Consider the following 27287-nt stretch of genomic DNA (forward strand, 5'->3'; position numbering starts at 1 on the left):
CGACTCAGCTACACATATTTCGTTGCTTTTACATAAGCGCATTTACTGAAAAAAAAACTATCCAGAGGAAGGAAAATGTCCGTGCTGCCCGTCGACGAGGAATATAAGTGGTGTCGCAAATGCATTTAATTGGAACGATCTTTTTCTTTACAAAACTGTTCCCACTTTCCGACAATAGATCATTACTGTTGTTTAGCGAAGCTCAGAAAAGAAAAAGGACATGTTACTGTATTTTCTTGTTACTAGAGATGTCCTTTACGCAGTAACCACCACGCCCTGGAAACACAATGTTTGACATTTTCTGCTTTTGTTCTAATAAAAATGATGCAACATGTTTTTTCATAATATCATTCTGCAGTCCTTTGAGAACATTTTGGGCGACTTTGAACAAAATTGAGATTGGGTTTTTTTTATTATAGATTTTTGAATCGAGGAGCACTTTTGTCTTTTTGGTGTTTTGAGCATGAAAATTTATTACTTAAAAAATTATTAGAGAAATACAAATGCAGAAGTTCATTATTCACATAAAGGCCTATTCATACTGCAAATACGAACAAGCTAAGATGTTCACAGAAATAGCCATAGCGTCCCAAATTTGACTGATTTTAAAAACGCAGCGTTTTTCGTGAATTTTTAAAAATACATAACTTGCTCAGAATTCCATCAAATGATAAGAGCTATTTCCTCTTTACTTCTACTTCCTATAAAAAGAAAGACATTTGTAATATATAGCTTCACTAGCTGTCAGCATGCTTCCGAATTTACGAAAACGCACTCTCCGTAAAATGGTCGTCGTCAACCGGCGACACTTGTCGAATTTTCCTGTGTTGAAAAAATTTTTTATTTCAAAACGAACTGCGATTTCGTGCTGTGCAGTCATATGTGCACAACATACCAAATTATCAGGAAAATCGGAAACATCAAATGTACACCGTTTTTTGATCTTTCGTGGAATCGACCGGCTTCATTTCGGAGTGCATGTGGACCATTATTCATCTTTAACATGACAGAATGAGACTTACCTCGAGGTATACGTCCTACACGGTGTAATCGCGACTTGGGAAATGCATTTACCTTTGAGTTGGGCGTCGTTGTCGTCGATCGTCTGCTCTTCACCGTTAACGTCATTGACGAGCCTTTCTCATTTTATCAAGTTCGCTTTTCGGAAGTGCCAGTCAAGCTTGAAAATCCTTTTGAAGCCGCACTGCAAGCGGTACATTTTTAGGCGCCGCAAGTACACCGCGAGAGCTCTGCGCGTGCACAGAAGCGAGCAGCAACGCGGTGGAGAGAAGGGAAAACGCGCGCTGCTTACACCCCAGTTTCTCTTTTTCTGCCATAGATGGCGCTGCCTGTCAAGAGCAGCAGCGCCGCTAAGCGTTGCTTGGGAAGCCTATTGTGCACTCATTCCAGTTTACAAATACGTGCTCTAAATCGCATTCCCACTGCTGTCCTTCAAGGGCAGTGCCGCCGCTTCAGTTTACGCATACGTTGCAGGCCACAGGTTTTTTGAAAGTGAGTCGTCCCTCGAAAGAGCCGTCGCATAAAGCCGCTGTACTGAGGATGCCATAACGCTGTACACGACATTGCCTACGGGGAACGCACAGGTCGATATCGCTGCGACGCAGCCTCAATCCAAATAGTTGCCAGGTATGTCAGCCCACCAGGAAAGATGCGTGCAGCATGAGTTGCCGCCTGGGCGTCCTGGCCCCGCGAACGCGCGCATTTTCAATGCTGCACGCATTAAGCGCGCGCGCACTGCCTTCCGTTGGCACGCGTGATGAAGAGCAAGCAAGCACATATTTTCCAGTTTACACTGCTCCAAAAAATGAAAATAATAAGCACACGAGGAAGCTGCTGGCGCTCTAAACATTTCAGTTGACTGTGTCAAGGCTCGTAATAAAAGACAAGCCGCTAACAAAAGTAGCAAATGTCGTCAGAGACGACTTCTCTACGTACGCCAGAAATTCCAGCGCTGCCTGCAAAACACCTGAATATTTATTTTAAAATGCGACGCCCCGTTTTCGTTTCTTCATTGCATGGCTTTGACGCTGGCGCGCGAAGCATTCTAGCGTTGGGTATGTCATCGCAAAAATCGGTAAGAGCTTTCACAAAGGTGCACGTTTACCCACGCGTGCCCCACGTTGTCTTCGCGGAAGCAAGCTGGGAAGATCGCTGCGCCCTGTAAGTGCGCGAATGTGTCTGCAAAAAGCCCCGTTTTGTCCCATGCGCTGAACGCGCCATAAATTGCGTCAGCAACTTACACAGCCAGGGTTATAGCTTAAAAATGAGTCGTTTACATTCCGATATCGATTAACAACTTGCGTTGTTTGCAAACGTATTGAACAGAACTCTCGAACGTTTTTGAAAATACTTCTACAACTTTATTTATTTTTCTGCGCGTTTTCGTACATTTATTCTCATCATCGTCGACGGCCTATTTGATGTGCTCTGCGGTACGAAGGCCTCTCCCAGTGACTTCTAATGTCCTGCGATTCCATTTTATCCCTTGTTAATCTCGTCGCTCCTGCCATCTGTTGGTATCCATCCCGACGCTCCAACTGACAGTCTGTCACGACGCAACTTGCCCCATTTCTTTCTCTTGACCAGCTCTGTCTTCCTATCTCTCAGATTTACGGCTATCGTTTTTCGTTCCGCTGTGCGGTCATTAGCTTCTTCTCGAGTTTCCAGGTTTCCGCTGACAGGAGTGATTGCCCTGGAGAGATGACGACGTGCACAACACGGCTCGTCGATGGCCGCGAATCGTCTCGGTCGGCCAAACCTAACCCTGTCAGGCGAAGTGAACGTCCATTCTAAAAAACACAGGGCGTGCAAACACGGAAACAAGGAAGAAGTCAGGACACCACAAACGCCGACTAACAACTGAATAGATGCACAACAGCGGAAAAGAAAGAAGGCACGAAAACTTATCTGCGCACGCCCATGCAATAGGCGAACCTATCAATCCGGCACGCGTGGTGGTCTACGTGAGAGATAACTGTTAAGGCATTTGATTTCATCTTTATGCAAGTTAATCGACGGTTGGCTTCGCAAGCCGCAGAACTTTTCTCTGCACCGTCCACATCTCGGCTGGCGTGGGCTGATCCGCTGCTGCGCAGTTCGTCGTGCCGCGTCATCGCCTGTGTGCGCACAACCTTGCCCATCGTACTGCGGAGAGTTTTAACGCGATAGCGTTAGAGAGCTCATGTCGCAGAAATTCCCGTGTCGGTGTCGGCACCGTTGGTTGTGAGCGAAAAATCAAGAAAGAAGCAAATAAAATAAACAATAAAATTTTCGGTCTCATTGAGGATCGAACCCGGGCCGTTCACGTGGCAAGCAGGTGTCCTACCACAAAGCCACGATGTTACTTGCGGCAGCTTCGGAAAAAAACACTACATAAATGCCATGTAGTGGAAGGAGTCTCCTTAACGCATTTTGTTCGGCAGGTGTCACGACGAAAACGAGCCCATTCGGCGATTTGTAGGCGCATTTGGGAGGCCATCAAACTACGTCGAAAAAGGCCGGGATAGTGCAGCCATCGCCGCTAACAACACACACAAACTTTCAAACAGCTCTAAAAATGGACAACTATGTCCATCTAGCGGGAAACGTATCAAGCCAACGCCGTGTTTCTAGAGGAGGCGTTGATCAAGCAAACAGCAAAGGCTAGATAATGTGCTGCCATCTGTGAGGCATTGTAAGACTCTTCATGTCCTCCGAGATGGCGAGCACGCGGCGTGTATCTTGGAGGCCATGCGACTCTTGCTTTATATCAAAAACCTGTACCGTACGCGCGCGCGCGCGCGCGCGTGTGTCTGTGTGCGTGTAACATAATAATATCTGGGGTTTAGCGTCCCAAAACCACGATATGATTATGAGAGACGCCGTAGTGGAGAGCTCCGGAAATTTCGACCACCTGGGGTTCTTTAACGTGCACCTAAATCTAAGCACACGGGCCTCAAACATTTTCGTCTCCATCGAAAATGCAGCCGCCGCGGCCGGGATTCGAACCCGCGACCTTCGGGTCAGCAGTCGAGCGCCATAACCACTAGACCACCGTGGCGGGGCTGTGTGTGTAACAATACACATTAATAAGTGGGCACTTATTGTTGAAGTGCGCACTAGGGGCCGGATTTCGCTATCGCGTTCAACTCTTAAAGGCGAAGCTTAAGGGTCCCCCAATTTTTCCTTCCATTTCGTGCATATTTCACATTTCTATGTTGTTTGTGGCTTTCCTGAGATCGGTCAAATGTGCACCACGACTTTACGGACATTTGGCAGAGAAACGTCCCCGTCGGTGCTAAGATGGTTCTCACGCCTATGTCGCAAACTGAAATACTGGACAGAGAAAGAACACTGATGCACAGAAAGCGCCATCAGCGTTTTTTCTCTGTGCATTTAAGACTACGAACCAACTGCCCAGCACCGACTTTTGTTAATGTTGCAAACATGCCCAAGAAACATTACAACACGTTGACGAAAAGCGAGCACCTTAAGAAAGTTTTCCTAGAGTATACGCGCGTTAAAATAGTTTGCGGGATAGTCCAAAGTTAGAATTAATCATATTCCACATCCGTGTCGCAAACCTCGACGCAAAGTCCTAGCGTGGCTACAAGAGCACCGTCAACGAATTCAGCAAAAAAACAAATTCAGGGCGATTTCACGCGTGAGACGGAGAATGTAATTTGTTTACTTGAATGATCTGTCTGTTAATTGCAGTATGTCGCTTGAAGCGAAACTGCATTCCTGTATCGTTTCAACAACCCCAAAGCGCACGTGCACTGTGAGTTTGCCAATATCTAGACAAGCCGCCAGGCATGCCTTCGAGCCATTTAGGGCGACTGTTGCAAAATCCGAGTTCATATAACATCGCACACCGCCACGGTGGTTTAGCGGCTTTGGTGCTGGACAGCTGACCCGATGGTCGCGGGATCGAATCCCGGCGCCGGCGGCCACATTTCAGCGGAGCCGAAATGCTCGATGCCCGTGTACTTAGATTTAGGCGCACGTTAAAAACCCCAGGTGGTCGAAATTTTGGGTGCCCTCCACTACGGCATCCCTCATAATCATATCGTGGTTTTGGGACTTAAAGCACAAACACATATTACTATATCATATAACATCTTAAACCAGAAATGATGGAGTCATTATTAATTCACAAGTTTATTACTGTGTCTCGTGGCTTATACGAAAGCGCGGGAAAATTGGCCAGCGTGCTTTTTTAGTTCACTGCACACTTCCACGATGATGAAAATTTGATCTTATTGGTTGGGACGCACAGTGTTCCCTCGAGGGTATCTCTCTTTAATTTCTTTTTTGATGCCTCTGCCCGATTGTGTTGCAGATTGCTTTTCCATTGGGATGCAGTGTCTTGCACACGGACAACGAATGCGATGCGTACTTCACATTTCACGCTTCCCGGTATCGCACTAGGCAGTGACGCGATGTGTTGTTTAACGCGTTATGATTATTTTATTTGTTGTTGTTTTCTACGTTTTTCACAGCATGCGCTTATAGCTTTGTGCTCGCAACGCTTCAAATTGCGATGTACTGCGTGACAGTGTAGAGTCATACGCACCTGTCAGCAGTGCCTGAATCCCACGCTCACTCTGACGAAAGCTGTCCCACGACCCGGAACGTTAATAATAAACCACATTTCGTATCTTTCTCTTCAATTTCGGTCTGCTGCTGGTTTTGATGTTTATTTATTTATTTATTTATTTATTTATTTATTTATTTATTTATTTATTTATTTATTTATTTAGTAATTTGCTCGTGCTTATTTGCCATTATCTCTAGCCCTGCGCGTGTGTCAACAGTGCGCGTGGTGGTACAGCGTCGCACTTCAAGTAAAATTGCATTCTTCATTCGACCTGCACGACGCGAACTTATTGCGTCATACCATCACACTTGTCACGCCAGTGTTTTCTGCGCGTGCACATTGCGCGTACTTGCAAATCAAAAGACAAATAAACTGCATGTTCTTTACAACGATCGAATGCTTTCTTTCAGGTTCCTCCTTCATTACTGTCTTTGTATAGTACAATTGTGCAATTGTACAGCATTAGATTTTTGCTTGCGACGTTGATGCTATTTCGACGCGTTTGCTTAGAAAATGTTTTTTTTCCCTTATCCTTGTTTCTCATGTTCTCTTTAGAAGCTCGGTAATCACTTTGTAACATTTTGTAGCGCTTTATATTGCCCCTGCGCCTGATGTACTCTCAGCTTAGCGGGGAAATTTTGAAAATGGGTAAAATGCCCTCCAATGACATTGGTGAAAGCGCCATGAAGCAAGGCCACAATGCGGAGCTTATCGAAGAGTCGGTGGTGTCGCCGATGCGCTGCGTGGTTGATGCAGCTCGGAACATCTTACAACTTTTTAGCACAGCTTTTTTTTTGCTCTCGATTGCACAAGGACGATTATATTTTCATTGAGTCGACGTGGCTTACCGGGAGCGCCGGGTGGAGGGGTCTTTCATCACCATGACTTCCGTGATGTCGCCAAACTTGCTGAAGTACTCCCGTAATCCTTCTGCAGAGAACGAAACAATCATCATAAGGTCATCTTTTCCACAGGCCTCCCACTTTTGGTAATAACATGACCAGCACCACGATTGCCTGAAATATTTTATTATGAACACTTTGCACAGACGCGCAACACGGATACGCTGAGTATTCTGGACTCATATCTTTAAACCCTAGCTTTCAGCTGACCAGAGAAAACATCTCCAGCCCTAATTTACTATTCGCACGCATGGATGGTACCACTGGGCAATACATCTTTCCTGTTTGCCGTGAGAGCAAACAGTAAACTTTATTGTTTTTTTTTAAACGGCCTTATTCGAGGTGGGTGTAACAATGTATGTCGGCTCGATTCTAACGTACCTCGCGAACAAATGCAGTAGTTGATTCTTTTTCAGCGGTGACGTGCAACGCGAACACATCTGGAGCCGCGAATCACGGCGTTTACACGTACCTCGTGCGTATATTTAGTCAGAGAGAAACAAAGGACGATGCATTGTTCTCGTGTGCCGTCCCGCTGACAAGGTGAGCGACACATCCGCACCGCACACATCGATCAAAGCCGCGACAGTGGCTGCCGACCCAAATATAATAAGGCGCCTATACGGACATTGCACACCGGGCCCGCACGATGAGAACCACGTGTGTGCTGGAAAGACTTTACAGTAATCAGTGGATGTGCGTCGTCCCGCACAGAGCAACGGCTCAGAAACAAAGCTGCTGCACGACACCATCTGACGCCAAAAGAAACACCCACACACACAATCGCGCGCTTATTCACTACTATACAGGGTGTTGTGTTTACTTGAGCGCCACTGAGAGTATTCTTGGGGTTTTTTTTTTTTTTTGCTGATATAGCGCACGTATTACACCCCCAGTGTTGCCTCGCGACCTTCCATCGTTTTCTGCGAGTGAACTAGTCGCATTAGTTGACATTGTCGATGTCAGGGTGCTTGTGGCGCATAGCGTGTACAAATAAATACAAGCTAACAAGAAACTACAGTTTACGTCTGCTCAATTGAATGTTTTAGGAAGTTACGGCAATTCGGAACGGTTCAGCACCGTACTTGCGGTAACGCGATGACGACGATCATAATGGCTGACTCGAGTTTTGCAGAGTAAAGTCACGCAATAATCCTTTCGGGCTTTGACGTTAAAGAGTTTTAAAGGCAGCTCATTCGGAATGACGTGGCTGCCAAAAAATCTGCACCGGCAGTGGAGCACACCTGCTAACGCCGTCAGATGGCGCCAATTGCTGAGGCTGCTCAAGCTTGTGGCTGCCGCGGTCAGGCAAAATGCTGATGCGAAGAAGTTTGCCCTAAAATTATCTACTATTGTTATGGTAAGAATGCACCAGTTGAGGGATAGCGGCGCCCAACGTCGCGACGATACATGATTGATGAAGCTTAGGAGAAGCCAAGCACGAGCCACGTTTCGCAAGATGCGCAGCTTACCACACACGTCAACAATTTCCGTACGGTAAAGTTCGCGCATGTGCACTCTTTAGCGGGTGCAGTATTACCGTACGGTAAACTGCTAAAAGACCTTAGGGTCTTGTGGTGTAGCGCTGCCGAAGCGCGGGTTAGATCCCGACGCCGCATACCCATGTGAGTAGAATGCAAAAAGCCCGTGTTTCGCGGTAAAGAACCACAACTGATCGTCAATGCCACACGCCGCGCCTCATGATGATGACGCCATTTTTTAAAGCATTTCCTGTTTTTCTGCAGCGTGACAAGACGCGACGGAAAGTCTGATGCTAAGCCACGAATTGATTCGCCAAGTTGACAGCCCTGCAGTAAGACACGCCATCGCGGTGTCACGGAAGCTGGGGCCGCCTTCTAAAGGCTCACTTTCCTTCTGGCGCTGCAATCATTATCGGCGCCATATCTGTCGTGTTCCACGGGTGCCGCAGGAGAGCACCTCTCGGGGATCTGAGCGAGAACTATGACGTCATTGGGACAGCGGCAAGCTATATCGCTCGCTTGCCTGTGCCAGTGATTGGCGCGTGTCGTTTTGCCAGCATCACTGCTGCCAGAACCAGGGTTCAGAGATACGTGCCCCTGACATTGTTTCCTAAAAGGAAGTGACCCAACAGAGTGACGTCATACGTGACGTTTCGGCTCAGATCACGTGACCCCGAACTGTCACTCCCGTACCGCAACCGCTGTTACCAATTCTGTGACATCTAGTGCGAAAAGTCAAGGCCACATGCAAGGATTGTCACCCAATGCTTTTCCAATTACATCACTGCCAAGAGTGGAATTATGTTAATGGCAGTGCAATGGGTTTACAGTGGGCATGGCCACAAGCCAGAGTTGCCACTAGTGGCTACTTTTCGCCGAATGGGCGAATTTGAGAAGCCCGTGGCGACCTAAAATTGTGCATGGCAACATGGCGAATTTTTGGCGATTTTCGGCTTAGGTCTCGACTGAGTTGTGCATTCTATGCCCATTGTCTTCCCAGCGAATGATCGACATTTTTTGTATTTTTCTTGGTTTTGGACTCACCAGTAGAAGGCGCACTTTACACGTAATCCAGTATGCCCATTCTGTTTCACGTGTGGATCGCCTCAATTAATCTAGATCCCGGAGGTACTGGTGCCTCCCCTAGCAAACTCCCAGCAAAAGATAAGTCAGCGGATTGCGTCGCGTGCCGCAAGGCGGTGGTGTTATACTAAGTTCTTTAGGCGCTTTAAGCTTCTCTAAAGTTTCGCTTCTGAAGTGGCTAGACGACAGGTAGGCCGTGTGTTCCGACCATAGCTCCAACTTTTCTGAATAGCTTGTCGACTTCGTCACTGCTGCAGTACCCCCCTATTTCTGTATGTAGAGTTTACTTTTGTTATTAACATACTTTTCTGTCAGACCAAGAAGTCGGCTTCTGTGGGCAGCCTTCAGAAACTGCATCGAGGCGAATGTGTAGTGTAAGCTTGACCGCACTAAAAGCGTGGTGTGGGCACTGTAAAGGTCACGCAGTGCTTTCGATGAAGTTATTTCCGTTGCTTTGTAATTAAGTTGTTAGATTATTGGACGTATGATTGCACTGCAACGATGTTGTTTAATTCATCTGAAGGAAAGCCGCGCATGCCATCTCTTTTCGTAGCGACTGCTTCGCTCTGTATTCGCTTCAACTGAAACTAATTCCACCACAAGCTTTTGCTATGAGGCGCTAGCATTCAGGGACACTGCTGGTGTATGCTCTCTCTCTCTCAGCGGACGCCATTCGAGCAGAGCCATCAGGATCCTGACACTTCCGATATCAAATGCCGAAGCGGAAAGAGTCTTTTCTCATGTAACCTTGACGAACACGGAACTTCGCAATAAGATGAAGCTGGACCTTTTGGAGTCCATCTTAGGGATCAAATGTGGCCTTTGTTTGCAGTAAAAGGCGTCGACAAACTACGCTGGTTCGGACTAAGTTCTTCACCAAATGACGGCGAATAATCCCGGGGCTTCCAGCATTTACCTATAGCGTCCCTTCCGTGATACCCGGGAAGTGCATCGGGGTCAAGTACCTAGGAATATTTATGGCCGAGAGGCGGATGCGTGGCGTGTGTGCAATAAAAAAATTATTTACTCAAGTATTTTTCGCTGTTCTCGGCGAGCGTATGCCGTAAAAACAATTGCTATATGCCATTTTACATTCTTTCATTTAAGTTACTATAATAAAACGGCAGTGGCGCCCGGTATCATATTCGTTCGAACTCAAAAGGTATAAGAATCACTAATGATTGGTTCCTTTAAGACTTCTGTCGTATTACCTTCAATAAAACTTTTAATTCATGTATGGGGACATAAAGCTCTCTGCTTTTCACACGAGGTTTACCACACTTTCACCTTTACAACGAGCGGACTACGATGGAAGGATATCATGAGCGTTCCATTTATAACGGCGGGTAATCCTTGCGCGAAAAAGCCCATCTCACGGCTAGTAGGAGAACCAGACGCCCCAAGCACTCCCATGGTAAAGCTGGCGATACCACTGGCATTGGAAAACGTCAGTATAATTTAGGAGTTATGGATGGTACTGTACTCCATAGGGCTACACATAATTTTCAACTTTTATTACTCGGCATGCCACAAATATGTAGAGTAGCTACTTTTTTAGCGAAATTTGAAGAAAAATGGCGACTTTTTGCTCGTCGTTTGGCGACATTGACTGGAAAGTCAGTGGCAACCCTGCCACAAGCTACTATTTATTTATTTATTTATTTATTTATTTATTTATTTATTTATTTATTTATTTATTTATTTATTTATTTATTTATTTATTTCAATGTACTGCATACCTACTCGATCCAAGCAGGAATGGTACGCAAGATACGCAGTGCAGTTACAACGGCGTCGCGTACAGAAAGAGAAGAATAGACACTCTCAAAACGAACATAGTACCAGCCACTCTCCTTGGGGAAGTATTTTCTTGCCTCATATTCAACTCCCTTTTCCAGAGTAAAGCACGTCTTCTTCAGGCAGAGCCTCGTGGTGCCCCCCAGACAGGTTTACAGTACTCCACCTCAACAGTGTAAGAGAACTCTCGCTGAAACTGAGCAGCACGACTCCTCCGAAGGGAGTAGTAGTACACCTCGAGAAAGAATAGCGGAACTCTTTCAACAATAGCAGTTTTACTTCTCTAAGATTTGCGATAATGCCTCGCGAGTAGTAGAACTGCTCCTCCACAGGAGTACTGGCACTTTTTCCACAAAAGTAGCAGTGCTGTCTCGCAAGGGTACTTATATGCCTACGAGATCAGCAGTAGTACTCATCTTCAAACTGTAATAATCCACTCTCGCTAGAGCGGTTTTACCTTTCTTTGAGTGGTTTTACCTTTCTTTGAGAACAAAAGTACTTCAGCAAAAATCTTACTTCCCACGTGAGTGGGAAGTAAGATGCACGGCAAAACACGCACGGCGCGCTCCCGCGCTTTTCAATCGAAACGAAACCCCGCCTCCAAGCTCTTGTGCGCCTGTGCCGATCAGCTTCGATGCGCGGCCGCACCGTTAGCGCTGGCGCCACGCGGAGCCCAGCCACGCGGCGCCGTGTTCGTACCAAGAGTGCACGACCTTGTACATCATAAGTATTTAATTATTGTATCGGTGACTGCGGATAATTGTCATGCCGAACCAATATGGCAGCGCCCATGCAGAGGTGATCGCCCGCTCCGATCCGAAACTCGCGCTTGCTACTTCCCACTGCCCTGACAGCAATAAATAAACGATGGAATCGGCCATCGCTTTTTGACGTCTCACGCGGAGGACAGAGTATCAGATACGTTAGGTCGTTATTGTTAAGGTCGGCGTTTTGTTCAGGCACGCCTCCTAAGCCTTGTCCCCGAGAATTTGAGAATGAATCCTGGAAACAGTGCAAAACAGACACGGATACATGGCTGTCGAAGCATCACGACGCAAATACAACGCAAAAACCAACGTCGCTTTAGAACTTACGAGCCACACAGCTTCGACGGGTGCTGCCATGTTCTTTTTCCGGCGCTCTATCGTTGCCGCTGAGAGCGTTGGTTACTGGCCAAAGTGCGTTGGCGGACTGGTTGGTTTATCATGCTATAATTTGAACAGCGCGACTGAACGCGGACAGAGTAGAACACGTGTTCTGTGTGTGTTCTACTCTGCCCACGTTCATTCACGCTGTTCAAAGTTAGCGTTGGTTACTACCGTGTGCTTCGCCCAACGAGTGTCGCTCTCTTGCGGCGCTGCCGTTACTGCCCAACGCGTTTGTTGCCGCCGTCTCTACTCGCCGAGGCGTTGACTCGCCCTATGCGTGAGCGCAGACGCTATGGGGACGCCGAGCAGACAATGTGGTGCGGACGAATGCATCGTGAGATGTGTTCGCTCTTCGCATTGGCTAAGCGGCCCCGTAGCTTCCACAGTGCTGCAACCAGCTTGCGAGATGGACGTCGTTTATTACCACCATGTTCATCATAAATGAGAGCCAATTAGCCCGCCAACGTGCGTTTTTCATCATCAGTCTGGACACGCGTTTGACCGTAAACAGCGCAGAACTTCCGGTCACCGTCGCATACGGCAGAGTATTTCGAGCAGAAACGTCACACATGACGCCATACCACTGCCAAAGAAAGGAAAAGGTTCTGCCTGGCGCTGCATAAGTATCGCTATTCTGTCGGTGGTTCTGCCGCGGGGCGGGGGGCGCCCGCAGCCTATATACGCCATGCAGCTTCGCGCTTCTTCCTATCCAGGGTCGACGTGGCACTCTACCAATCGCGTCGTACCTGACGCTTCCGTCCAGGTCACGTGACTATCCCGCATGCCACGGCCACCGGAAGTTTTTTAGGGTAAGTTCTGGGACAGCTCACCCGCAGTACATATTAATGTGAGCGCAAAACTTGCAGTCGTAGCGAACCTTCACCGGGCGGCAGCAGGAGAACCCTTAGCGCTTCTTCGTCCATTCGATCGTGCAAGCGAGCCACCCACGAGCGGGACGAGAGCGAGGCAGCAAACGTCGGCGGCGACCTTGGCCGAAAGCCGGAATGGCGGGCAGGTGCGTCTCTCTCCGTTGCGCAAGCCCGCCAAATAGGGGAACCGCTTTCTCTTGTGTCAACTTGCCCCGCGAAACCTCGTCACGCGTGCATGCCATCTTCATTGGAGGCTTTGCATGAAGCCCCGATGCAACCTCTCGTGTTCGTGCTTTCTTCAAACTCCCGAAAATGTGTCTGCACAGACTCCGCTTCCACCAATCTCTTCCTAACTTTTCGTGTCGTCGGCCCACAAGGCGCTCTCGTGCTTCTCTGCTCAGTTGCGATGCATGCATTCGCTGCTCTTTTCCATATTCCGCAGTGCCTTTTCTGGTTAACCTTTCTCTTTCCTGCCTTCCTTGCTTTGTTTCCCATCGGGTCTGTCTTATCTCGACCGCTGACATTCGCTTTGCATCCCGGAGACTCCTTGTTTTGCACTGCCTCTGGGATCGGCTCACCTTTGATCGAGCAATGATGTCACGTGATTACGTCACCACGTGACGTCACGTTATGCGACGTACAGTAGCGTCATAACGACGTCACCAATTTTGGCGATCTGTGACGTCATGTGGTCACGTCGTCCCGTGATGATGAATTTTTGCATCATCACGTGTTGACACCGCCGAAGCAGGAACTTTCTCGTTTGACGAGGCATCTGAGGCTTTCGCCTTAAAAATTTTCCTTGGCGAGGCGGGGTTTGAGCGCGCGCCCTCGCGTCGCCGGTCCGAAGGCAAGTGTCGCATCAACCACGCTTGCAGAACGTGAATTTATGGGAAGCTTATGAACGCGCTTTACCGAATATTGTAACACAATTGAAAAGCACAACACTCGCTATGGCCGCTGCATTTAAATATTTTCACAAAATTAAGATAACGGCATCAATCTAGAGGTACCTTCAGAGCAAAATATCGGTAAAGCCATTCGCAGTTTCCTTTGAGACTTACAATAATTGTGACAAACAAAGGCAAGGCACTTGTTTGCGTAAGAGGGTCATCTAGATAACAGGCAGCGCATATATTGACAGTTGTCTGGCTGCACTGGTGGCAAATTACGCGATGCGAGGCATTCGCTGTAACGCCATTGCCTCAGCGCGCAGGTCACGAGGTCTCTCTTTGGCCAATGAAGCGCAACATCGCGCATATGTCAAATCTAGCGGCGCTCCGCGTGAGCTTCGCTGTCCGACGGCTTTCACGGCCTGGAACTGGCTGAAGTTTTTATTGGAACCATAGTTACCAGATTCTACCGAGCTCACAAGCAAATAATCATCGCAAAAGAAGCCCAAAAAAAGCGATGCGACTTTCGCGAAGAAGCCCGAAAGACGCGGAATTTAATAAGTTTTCCCATTCTTTAAAATATATTTAATTATAATAAAACATGTCACTAAAATACGATGGGAAGTTCAAAAAAGCACTATAACTATTTTGTACATTGAAAATATGCGCAACTATGAACGGAAGAAAACATTTCCTTTTAGAATGGTCACCTTATAACCAGTGCATGATTAACGCCTCTTCTTGATTCCCCCAACGAATGTTTGACATCAGCACTGAACTACACAAAGTCATCGACAAGTGTGCTATTAGTGAACGACAAACGCGCTATTAGTGAACGTGATGCTCACTAACATAACTATATTTGCTACGACAGTGCAAAGAAGCCCAAAAAAACGCGACTAGCGACTGTGAAATCCTACAAGCGACTCGGCGAGAAAAGAAGCCCAATTCCGCTTATTATAAGCGGAACTGGCAACTCTGATTGGGACCCAATGACCAGTGGACCGCGACGACACTCCCCATCCCAGGCACGGCATTCGCGAACGTCAGCGCGCATGCGGCAGTGCAGGGGCGTAGCCAGGGGGGGGGGGGTCAGTTCTGCTTGCGTATATATACATGCGAACATACAAACGCACGCACGAACATACATAAAGTATTGTTAACCCCCCCCCCCCCCCGAAAAAAATTTCTGGCTACGCCCCTGCGGCAGTGGTCCACGGGATCTCGAGGGTGAAAGATAGGCCACTGCCGTTGAGGCTTAAATACATGCTCACTCCATCATTGTCACTTTATTAAGAACACTGTTGGCCGAAAAGCTCCTTCTTCTGTTTTCCCTCACTTTCGAGTTTTGCGATACGATACGTTCAACATTTCGTTCACTTCAATACATGTCCTAGATTTGATGTTCAAAGAAGTGCATATGCCGCACAATTCAGTTATTCAGAAACGTGTAGCGTACGTGCGCTGCTTTGAAGCAAGGTGTACGTCAGATGTGCCACAGGTGATCATAATCGGTGCCACATTTCACATGCAGCTCAACTCAAACGCACGCACACAATACACACGAAAAAACCAGAAACGAGGCGTCGGGGCGCTTTCACGTGCGTCGACCAAAGTTACGAAAGAGAAATGTCAACCTCGTTGACAAAACCTCCCCGCCACGGTGGTCTAGTGGTTATGGCGCTCAACCGCTGACCCGAAGGTCGCGGGATCGAATCCCGGCCGCGGAGGCTGCATTTTCGATGGAGGCGAAAATGTTTGAGACCCGTGTACTTAGGTTTAGGTGCACGGTAAAGAACCCCAGGTGGTCGAAATTTCCGGAGCCCTCCACTACGGCGTCTCTCATAATCGTATCGTGGTTTTGGGACGTTAATCCCCATATATTAACAGTCATCTCCTGGATGACACTATGATATGACATTTGTTCTAGATAACTACATTATCGTGGGTACTGCTTCACCTGTGAGGTGTCCTAGGCACGCGAAGGTTTTCGCTCCTTGCATTAGGCCTACGTTATTTTTTTATAACTGACGCTGCTTTTGCGATACTTGAAATTCTGCGGTCAGGGCGCGTCACTGAATGCGCCCTCGTTCAGGTACACCGACAGTGGTTTTCCGTTAGCCTTGGTTCTCAGCGCATCGCCACAAATACGCAGCACGAAAGCAGCGTAAGAAGCTCTTCCTCTCCAGGGAAATGGTGGTTGTCCTTTGTCGCCAGAAGTGCACGCTTTCCTGCGTTCCTCCCTCAGAAGTCCATATTCTAAGGAAGTTCGGAGAACGAAAAGACCGACATCAAGGAAGCGAGTTCCGAGGCCAAGAGAATTCTCGTTTGGTATCCACAATGTTGTTTGATGCTCTCGATTCCCGACAAATCGATCATGTTCGTTCCTTCTTTACGAATTTCCTCATCTTCCTACGCGTGCACCGTAGTTGCGCCCCCCCCCTTTTTTTTTATTTTGTTATCTCTTCCGGTGGAAGCAATTTGAGCCCTCCCGAGACAGGCAAGGCCTCGCTCGCTGCGCTGCGCACTCCGCCGTGGAAGCCGTGAAACAGCGCATAAAGAAAACGAAGCTCGTAGGAGCTCCCCAAGAGGGGAGAAATAATTGAACTAGGCGAGGCATAAAATTCGGAACGCGCCGGGCACAAAGTCGATCGGAAGCGATTCGGATCATTTTCTATGCGGTAGGAAATCAATTTAAGAGCTGGGCCTCGGAGACACTGATGCTGAGACCGGAAAATCTCTACTGTTCGTGCAGGATACACATTTCAAACAAGCGAGCTACGTTCAATGCGAGACATTCTCGTGAACATTTACGCGACCTAAACAACAGCCACACAGCATATATATATATATATATATATATATATATATATATATATATATATATATATATATATATATATATATATATATATATTGCTTCTTTTGCAGCGTCCTCGTCGCCCTCGAAGACATTTCGGAGAGAGTGAGAGATTAAAAAAAACGAAAAAATTGTGCACAGCCGCAAAGGGCTCCGTGGTACCACGCCATGGTGATCACGTAAGAAGAGCGATTCAGTGGGGATACAACTAGACCGTAGCTCAAGAACGGCCTAAGCAATCTTTATCTTTATAGGTGCTTTCTTGCGCTACACCAATCCTCGGGTCTCAGTTGCCTCTTGCAGCGCGACGGTGACGAGAGCCGCAGTTGACGCCCGACCCTGGGACAGCGACGCGACTGATCTAGCGACAAATCGTGCGCCGCATAACGTTCATCTGCAGACTCCATTGGCTGCGTGAATCCAGCTTCAGCAGCGCCAAGCAAAGTGGCCGGGAAAAGATTCGAAACGCAGACCGTACGTGAACGCACAGCATACATCATGCCGAGGCCACACTGCCGTTCTTACGCGCTTCACCGTAGGCATCCACTGGTGTCGCCGTCCTTGCAGCTGTAATATTGCTCCTTCGCTGGAAATGTAGGGCATGGCGCTCGTAGGCCGTGCCAGACCATTGACTAAAAGACAACACAGAGGCCGTATATCGCAAACACGTGTTTTCTCTCTGTAACACTTGAAGGAAGGCGAAAGCCCACTTGGTAATGCATTAAAAGGGTCCTGCAACACTTTTTCAAGTAATCATGGAATGACCTCATTGCTATCACGAGTCAAGTGCCGCAAACATTTTCAGAATCCGCCAAGTGCGAGCGGAGCTACAGGAACTTGTCGCACGTTTTGAGCGCCGTCACTCTCCTCGAGTCCAAGCGAGACGGGCTTGACGAAAAGGGGGTCTGTACGTCAGCGCGCATCGTGACCCTGAGCTCTTTTCTTTTTTTTTTCTTCTGCTTCTTCGAACGCGCGGCTCCCTTTCAGTGTGATCCCGAGTCCGCTGGTATAATTCTAGATTGCGCGTAATTCTCGCACTATTGAGCTCGGCGCGGGTACGTCGCGGCACCCCGCGGCAGCCGCGGTAACTGTGCAGCTCCCAAATCAGCAACGTTCGTAAGCCAAACTGGTGTTATAAGCCAAATTGCGCGTATGGCATCATTTGTAGAGAGAAGAGCGAGCGATTTCTATAGGTGAATTTGACACTTAATTGCAAGTCCCAGGCCGCATGCTGCTGTATAATGTTTGGCTCACATGTTTGCAGTAGCCTGGACTACCGATCGGCAGCATTTTTGACAATGTTGAAAGAGCGTTGCAGGGCCCCTTCAAGTTACGCGAATGGGCATCCGATGTTTTATTGGCAAGATGTAACGAGCCGTAGTGTGAGCGACACGCGTCGAATTACGCTGGCGTTCTCAGTCGATTGCGTCGTTCCTCGCACCTGAAATTATCTCCACCTGCCGTGGTGTTACGCCACCTCCGGGATCGGCCGCCCACCTTTAACCAAGGAACGATGTCCTATCATTTCAACCAAGTGAATTTAGCGTATGTGAAAACGAGAACAGGCGCTTGTCTCTTCATTTGCGCCCATTTCGCTTTGTTTAAATTCAAGACCTACGAGCCCAACAGTCTGTCCCAATGGTTTGTCACGACATCGTCAACTAACGACAAGTGATGATGCCACAAGGTTCAAATATATCTGTCGCCTTTGTTTTGTGTTTTGTTCTTCAAAAGTAGCCAAATGCAGAAACCGAAACTGGGCTAAATTTCACGAGAACGTAAAGCGCGTCTAAGTATCTTTAACTTCTAAAAAGTTGGAATCAAAATGGGCCAATTCCTGATTTTAACGTGAACTCAAAAGGCAGTTTCTAATAAAAAATGAGCCAATCTTGCATCTGTTTCAATGAAAGTGAGCCATATTCATTAAACCAGCGCTGCGTCAACAATCGTGACCAAGACAACCAACATGGTATCATCCAATCTGTTTCATTTGTGTCCTAGTTCCTTTGCTAACAAGCGTCGAAAGCTGGGCGAGTTGGTAAGGTTTCATTTTCTCTATAGCAAACTGCGCGGCAGACGGGACACAAAGAAGGAACCAAAAAGACAGACGAGCGCAGTCCTATGCTATCGTGTTTACGTTCCTCACTTATGTTTTCTAGGGCGAGTTGGCACTTACTGAAGGGCATGATGTAGTAGGGCAAAAGTCGAATACAACGAGTAATAGACCGACTTTCGTACCTCCTTTTGCCTCTTATTGTTTCTGTTCGAGCTTAGCGCTACAGTATCATGTGCTTCTTTCGCTCCGAGACGGTATATTTGAAATAAAGGCATATGAAATGAAGATATTGGGCACCGATGTGTTTCTTGAAGAAGAAGTGATCCGACACGGCACGGCATAAAACGAGCTCAGAACAAGAAGAGCTGGAGCACTTTCCAAGGCCTCAATAGATGCAAGAGCAGAGAAACGCTGCCGACAGTTTAGAATGGTGCGCCTTTTGCCGGGAAGGACCACTCGCTCTTCAAGTCTAGTCATCGCCATTACGGCCATGCGACGAAGGAGGGCAACGACCGAAGCACAATGATGATGTTAATTTTATCGCAAAACATTGCTATACCGTACATTCGAGGCGTTTTTGACTTCTTTTATGAGCTAATGTTCCAATCTATAAGAGCCAAATACAAATTTTGCTCCTCAATACCTACGATAGTGGACTATATAGATTTTAGCCGCAATATAGATTTGAAACATTTAGGGGACAGGAACACACTGGCTCAAAAGTGTTGGAGCATGCACGACCATATGGTCAGCAGCAAAAAGGTGCGTTTTTTTCAGTTAACGTGCACTTGGCTCCTTAAACAAGAACGCCACGTCTGAAGTCATGATGGCGCCACATGGCGTCACAGCAAGCCGTTACATGAGAAGGTCACGTGGGTTGTTTTGTTTTAAATGCAGAGCATTTCTTAGCGAACTCCGTCGGTCCGTCCGTCCGTGCGTCCGTCCGTCTATCTATCTATCTATCTATCTATCTATCTATCTATCTATCTATCTATCTATCTATCTATCTATCTATCTATCTATCTATCTATCTATCTATCTATCTATCTATCTATCTATCTATCTATCTATCTGTCTGTCTGTCTGTCTGTCTGTCTGTCTGTCTGTCTGTCTGTCTGTCTGTCTGTCTGTCTGTCTGTCTGTCTGTCTGTCTGTCTGTCTGTCTGTCTGTCTGTCTGTCTGTCTGTCTGTCTGTCTGTCTGTCTGTCTGTCTGTCTGTCTGTCTGTCTGTCTGTCTGTCTGTCTGTCTGTCTGTCTGTCTGTCTGTCTGTCTGTCTGTCTGTCTGTCTGTCTGTCTGTCTGTCTTCTGTCTGTCTGCTGTCTGTCTGTCTGTCTGTCTGTCTGTCTGTCTGTCTGTCTGTCTGTCTGTCTGTCTGTCTGTCTGTCTGTCTGTCTGTCTGTCTGTCTGTCTGTCTGTCTGTCTGTCTGTCTGTCTGTCTGTCTGTCTGTCTGTCTGTCTGTCTGTCTGTCTGTCGTCTGTCTGTCTGTCTGTCTGTCGTCTGTCTGTCTGTCTGTCTGTCTGTCTGTCTGTCTGTCTGTCTGTCTGTCTGTCGTGTCTGTCTGTCTGTCTGTCTGTCTGTCTGTCTGTCTATCTATCTATCTATCTTATCTATCTATCTATCTATCTATCTATCTATCTATATATCTATCTATCTATCTATCTATCTATCTATCTATCTATCTATCTAGCCGCCTACGACTTTGAGCTCTCCTGGCCGTTTCGTTAATGGGATATATACCAAAATTGGTAGGGCATAACATAAGTGTATAACGAACATAAAGGACTGGTCATAACATGAAAATGATGACATGCATGTCATGAACGGCATGATTTACATGCCACGGTCTTGGTGCTCTTGTGGCCGTTTCATTTCGTTAACCTGATATATACCAATATTGGTATGGCGTAAAAAGAGTGTATGACAAACATAAGTCACAGGTTCTAACGTGCAAATCACGTCACGCATGTCATGTACAGCATGATTTACATGAAATGGTCTCGGGGCGCTCGCGCCTGTTTAATTGAATGGATATATGTCGAAACTGGCATGAAAAAACATTTCTGTATGAAGAACATAAGTGACAGGTGGTAACATGAAAATGATTGCATGCATGTCATGTATGGCATGATTTACATGCCACGCTCATGATGCGCTCGCGGCCGTTTCGCTAGCATGTCATGTACCAAATTTGGTATTGCGTGACTTGACTGCATGAAGTACATAAATGACAGGTGGTAACATGGCAATCATGACATGTATGTCATTTAAGGCATGATTTACTTGCCATGCTCATGGTGCGCTCGCGGCCTGTTCGCTAGAAAAATTTTTTTAGCGCTGCAAATTTGAGGACCAAAAAACATGGACAACACAGACGAAGCGCTTCGTCTGTGTTGTCCATGTTTTTTCGTCCTCAACTTTGCAGCGCTAAAAAAAATTTTTCTACAGTATGTTCCAACTAGCCCCCACCCAAGCTCTTCTGTTCGCTAGCTTGATATACGCCAAAACTGGTATTGCCTAACGTAACGGTATGACGAACATAAAGGACAGGTGGTTTCATGAAAATCATGACATGCATGTCACGTAGGGCATGATTTACATCACATGCTCATGGTATGCTCGCGGCAGTCTCGCTAGTTTGATGCACACCAAAATTGCTTTCCTGGGACGTGTGTGTACGACGAACGTAAATGACAGGTGGTAACATGACAGTAATGACATGCATGTCATGTGGGGCGTGATTTACATGCCACGCTCATTGTGCGCTCGTGGCCATTTCGCTAGCTTGATATGCACCAAAATTAGTATTGCTTGACGTGCCTGTACGGTGAACATAAATGACAGCTCCTAACATTCAAATCATGATATGACATGAGCGCGTGAAGAACATAAATGACAGGTCGTGCATTGTATATACTATAATATACGTTTCATTAGCATGGTAGATACCATATTGTACGTGCACACATGCGTGCGATAGAAATAAGCGATTTATAGTGGAATAGATGTCATGACATGAATCACTCCATTAACCTCAAAGACAAGGCGATGTATGCGGTTGCTTGCTGGCTGCTTCGCATTACACCGATTCTCACAGTGCGTGGGATCTGTCGGATCTTTTTTTACACTTCATTCGCCTGCCGTATTTCGCTAAAGATCACTGCGCAGCGAGGCGCTTGAGTCTTTCGCCTTAGCGTAGCTGATGTTAAAAGATAAAACCTCGACAGGGCAGGTTTCTTGCTGCAGAAGCCAACTGCTGCAGCTATAGGGAGTTCCAACGTACAAGTTGGTGACCCTTAGTGCCTGACTCAGCAGCCGTCTTGGCTGAGCAGGCGGCATCGAGCTCTTCGTGCGACCGCTTAATGAGAGTAGCAGAAACTCGTGATGCTGCCGGTTCACCCCGCCCGCTGCTACTTTTAGAAAAGCCGGTGATATGCAGTGAACGGCAGATGGAGCACCGGCGACGCCATGCGCATCGCGTCGACACCGATGAGGCCAAAACGAAGCACAAAGTACCCCAAGGTCACCCAAGGCGATTCGGTTCCAACAGCCTGCACGAGCGATGCCACAACGACATCTCGAAGCACTTGGTGGCCTAGCGTGTCCAAGAGCTGCACATCCCCAAATAGGCGAGCGCTGAAGCCATTGTAAAACTGCATAGAAAACAGCCTCAGGGCGCAGCATAGGAAACCGCGTTTCTGCACGAATGCTAGCAAGTTGGTCGACATACTGATCAACCGGCATAAAACAGCGTTCACATTCAGTGCTCGTTCTGTCGTGTTTGCTTTCACGCTCCTTCTTCGCTATGTTCCACTCCATCAGCCGTCTGAAGAGCGAGCCACTTTGGAATCGCCAAGGAATTCGTGGTTCCGTGCAACTAGCGCGCCCTTGCGGACAAGTGGAAACAAGAAAGATGCCCATAGAGCATTGCAGCTTGCGGAAGGTACAGGAAGAAAGGCCGCATTCGTTCCTTGGCTACGATACATCTCAACCAGAAGAGCCAAGTCCAAATTAATTCGAGACAAGTCACAATCCAGCCGATACGCAGTCACGGTAAAAGCACATACATTTAGCCTCGTTCAGAAAAGAACGAACAAGCAACGTATGAAGAAGTAAGCAGACCGATTTGAGAAGCTGCCTCGAGAGGCAGAGGAGTATGCAGATAAGCTCCCCCAAGCAAGATTACTCGGGAGATCATCGGCCCATATATGCCCACTGCAAGCAGAACTTCTCTTACACCAGCTGACCATGTTGTATTTATTTATTTTAACTTGCATCACCGGCTCAGCACCGAGGTACGGGGGAATAATGCAATAAGTGCACATAATTAGCATGAATAAGTAGGAGCAAATATTACAAAAAATTTACGTACAGTTTTAGTTCACCAAATGTACATATAAATGCTCGCAGTAAGGTTCGCGGTTGCTGATTGAAACGATGTAATACCATTTCCGTGTGCCTACCTTATGGTGGGATCGCGTCATGGCGTTGATGTGGTTTTCTCAACCAAAAATGACGTAGGCAATGTCTGCGCTAGAGCACTGCACGGGCCGTGATTTTCGGCCCGGGCCCGGCCCGGGCCCGCAACTCGTTCAAGTTTACCCGCCCGAGCCCGGCCCGGAGATTCAATAAGCGGCCCGAGCCTGGCCCGAACCCGAGAAAAAATTTCGCCTACAAGGCCCGGCCCGGCCCGACGGCAGATCAGGCCCGACAGAGGCCCGAACCAATAATATAGGTGGTGTTGCCAGAACATGGAATCTACAGCAAAGTGTTTTAAGTACAAATATGTTCGCTTTGTTGGCGAATATTTCGCTAACATTTCTACTTTAACCTATGGTAATTTCATGTAAAAAGGGGCTCACGGAGGAAAGAGTTGAGTGGACATACTGGGTACAATGAACGTCTGTTCGGCAATGGTATACTATAACTTTTATTTTTTTTTGCTAATGCCATGGGGATCTTTAAGAGCGTTTTGTAGCAGATATTGCAGCAAGGAAAGTGATTTGCAGCATGAGTTCAGTTTCGATAGGAAAGGCAATAAAAACAGAGGAGACAGAGAACACAACGCTCTCATTGCGCTCTTTACTGAAACTTAAAACATGCTCTAACGACAAAGCCAATCATGCGCCCTTCTGGATATGTAACACGTCTTCAGCATGATAGTACCTTGCCACAGCAAGATTGAGGCAGAAAGCCAAGTTTATTACCTTGTTGTATGTACACTAACCTAGGTAAGAATATAACGAACCGTGTCCACCACGTGTACTTTTAGAAATACGTATAGGCAGCCGAAAGGACGAAACATGTATTTCTGGTAGCATTATTTTCATATATCATATATATTTCATATGTCACCACGGCTACTATATACAGTCCATAAGTCTTTTGTGGCATATTTTGTAGTTTATTTCTTCACGTGTTATTGTGCAAAAATTCAACTTATCTAGTGATTCCGGCGTTAAGCACGCCATACACCGTTGTATTACATATCCTGCCACGCTAACGTTTCTCGCACTGCATGCGCTAGCCGCAGGGGTGCACATCTGCCTTGCGAAATGTGAAGGCGTCGGCAGTCGTTGTTCTTAACTTCCACCAATGGAGCAAATTCAGGATGTCTTTGTGGACCTCTGCAGAATGAATGTAGCCGTGCAGCTTATTTCATTTCTGTCGTTCCCGAACGTCGTGACACTATTCAGTATCACCTATAAAACTCCTCTTTGAGGGCTTCTGCTTGCAGTTTTCAGCAGTGTATGTTATGCACGGCTTGCACCACGCTCTTTTTTTTCGTATTATAATGCTCTGTGCCTTCCTAACGATGTTGTACTGGTAGAAGGTGACCACCGCACTACGCGGATAGGACTGGCAGGAGGTGGACGAAGCGATTTCGATCTATTTTGATGTTCGTTACAGTTTGGTAATAAAGGCGCGAATAAGCTTCTCGAAGCTTATTCATTGAATGCTTATGGTTCGAGGTAAAGGGACACTCGGCACGGAATTCGTAATTGTCTTTTTTCAAGCCTGATATTTCGTCAAGCGAATATATTTTGCCTCACGCCTTATGCTGTTTGAAGCTATGCTATTCCTGCACATTCCAACGGTGTTGTGGCAGTGTCATGTAGCTCTCACACTATACCTAACCGTGAAACAAAACTCTATATTTCAAAATCGGCGTCCTGATTTTAGTCATGTTGAAGATAGGTATCGATATGTTGGAATCCTGCCGCCAAATCCAAATACCCTTCAGAAACGTCCCATATGTGACATATGGGAAAGCTCTTCTTTTAAATGGCAACGTTAGCTGACATTTGGTACGACCTAGCCCCTCTACCCCCCCCCCCCCCCCTTGCGCGCTTTAAGCTGCGTTACTGTCCTGGCCCTTACGGGAGTAAATTTTGGTGAATGCGGCCCGTTAGCTGAGATGGGTTTGATACCCCTGATATAGCGGGAAGAGGCGAAAGTTCAAATGTTGACAAATTGGGCGCACCAAGCAGGCTGTGGACGTCCATCTCGCGTCACATGACCACTGGGGGCAACGACGAAGGCACAGAAAAAGAATGCCTCTGTATAGGAATTCTATGTAACGAGACTCCGTGCCGTCCTTTTGTTTTAGTGGAGGGCTGGAAACTTCAAAAACGTTTCCTCACTTTGGAGCTCTATGATCGGTCTTGCGATAAGTTACAGGTATATATTTATTATAGTACATTCATTACTGCGGTGACAGAATAACATTTGGGATATAAAATCATAACGAATGCAAATAAAGCACTGAATAACGACATGTTAACTATGTAAGCGCCTGGTATATCTACGTTTAGCTCGCCCGTTTAAGATAAATCAAGTAGCCGCCCATATGCAAGGAGCAAAAGAAGTTCAGTACTTGCCTCTAATAAAATTTCTCTGAATAGCTTGCCCCACATAAGAAAAGCGTTTTTTTCGAGAGAAAATGTGAAACATATATGTATGTATGCACAACGTATGTGGAACAAACATGAAGGGGCACTAGAAAGAAAAACAATTTCTCTATTATCAGTAAATTACTCTTTAGCAATTCCTAAATCACAACGCTCGCCGGGAAAAGACTCTTGGTAAGTCAGAAAACGCACAAAAAGGTAAATGCGGGCGGCGACTCCCCTTTAAGCTTGCGCAGCAGGCACCGTGACATCTTCGATTCTGACGGCGTCTAATGGGACCTACGTAGTTCCTAATCACTAAAAATGAAGTACATTAACCTCTGAGGGGGCCATAGACTTAACATACCCAAGTTTCAGGAAATTTTATAGAGCCAATGTCCCCAAATACGACAAATACAGTGAAATCCGTGGCGTCACGCTTCGAGATTTCGGCGCGAAATTTAAAAAATGGAATTCTGACCTTGATTTTCTCGTCTGATAATAAACGTATGAACGTGAAATGAATGACATTCGAGTTCTTAGACTTCACTTTATCAGTCTCTACCGCTTCAGTGCTTCATTATAGTGTCCATTTAAGAACCCAGCAAAGTCCAAGCCCGGCCCGACCCGAGCCCGCCACCTCAAACCCGGGCCCGGCCCTAAGCCCGGAGCTTCAAGCCCGAGCCCGGCCCGGGCCCGCCGTGAGAACTACTTTACCCGGCCCGGCCCGGCCCACGGGCCGGGCCGGGCCCGGGTTTTCGGGTAGGCCCGAGTCCGTGCAGTGCTCTAGTCTGCGCAGCAGTGCAAAAACGTGCAAAAAAGGCCCAACCGTTAAACATTCATGTCCTGTTAAGCTAAACATTCTGATGCGTTTCTGTCATATGCTGTCCTGTACAGCATCCCCCTCTTGCGTGGAAGTGTGCACATAAGTCAATCGGGGCGATATGTAAACATGCGCCTCAGGGAGCACCGAAATGCCCTGAGAGGCAAAATTTGCTCTTCGCACTTGGCAATGCATTGCCGAGATTGCGGGTGCGCCGCGGAATTTTCTCGGACAAGGATTGTTTTCGGCCACCACGACCAATGGATGCGCGAAATTTTTGAGGCCGACAAAATACAGAACGTACCTCGCAACTGCATTAGTCAGCCCTCGATCGCCCTCTGCAGAATAAAAGAATTTACTTTTTAGACTGTCGTACTCGTTGACAGCCCAGTGTTGAGACCCTTTTCCATCTAACCAATAGTAATCGTTTTTTGTGCCTTGTAAAAGCATGCGCAGCTAATGGTATATTAAAGGGCCCCTCACCAGGCGACCTTACGAATTTTAGACGCTGCAAGTTGTTGCCTGCCGCAAGAAGTTTTCAAATCGGTTCATTACGAGCTGAAAAAAACAGTAATTTGTAGCGGCGCGAAACCATGATGCGAGGAGGCGAGTTTCAAACCCTTGCCACTCGCCCCGTGTAGCCTTCGCAAGCCAAATCCCTTCCCTGCCCTCTTCACTTCACACATACGCATGAACACGTCATGCGCATGCACGGTCACGTGCGCATGACGTGCCCGAGCCAGCCCGAGCACGCGAGCGGCGTTGCACGGCCGCTACCTTTTTTTAATTTTTTTTTTATGTAGCGGCCGTGGGCGTTGTGTCGGCGTTCTCTGTGGTGTACTGTCTGTTTCTGCGGGACGGGTATGAAAGTTGCGACATTTGTACGG

The 27287-nt window shown here is 47.2% G+C and overlaps 1 protein-coding gene across 5 annotated transcripts in view; it reads right to left on the reverse strand.

Moving 5' to 3' along the window:
* The window catches only part of LOC119389336 (RNA-binding protein Musashi homolog Rbp6), a 705926-nt gene that overhangs the window by 611727 nt on the left and 66912 nt on the right, over positions 1-27287 (reverse strand). For all 5 annotated transcript variants that reach the window (XM_049414392.1, XM_037656543.2, XM_049414391.1 and 2 more), the window contains exon 3: positions 6448-6529. In XM_049414392.1, coding sequence (XP_049270349.1) covers positions 6448-6529 — 82 coding nt within the window. The remainder of the gene's footprint in view (positions 1-6447; positions 6530-27287) is intronic.

This window comes from Rhipicephalus sanguineus, chromosome 4 (genome assembly GCF_013339695.2).
Source record: "Rhipicephalus sanguineus isolate Rsan-2018 chromosome 4, BIME_Rsan_1.4, whole genome shotgun sequence".
In the NCBI taxonomy this organism is placed as follows: Eukaryota; Metazoa; Arthropoda; class Arachnida; order Ixodida; family Ixodidae; genus Rhipicephalus; species Rhipicephalus sanguineus.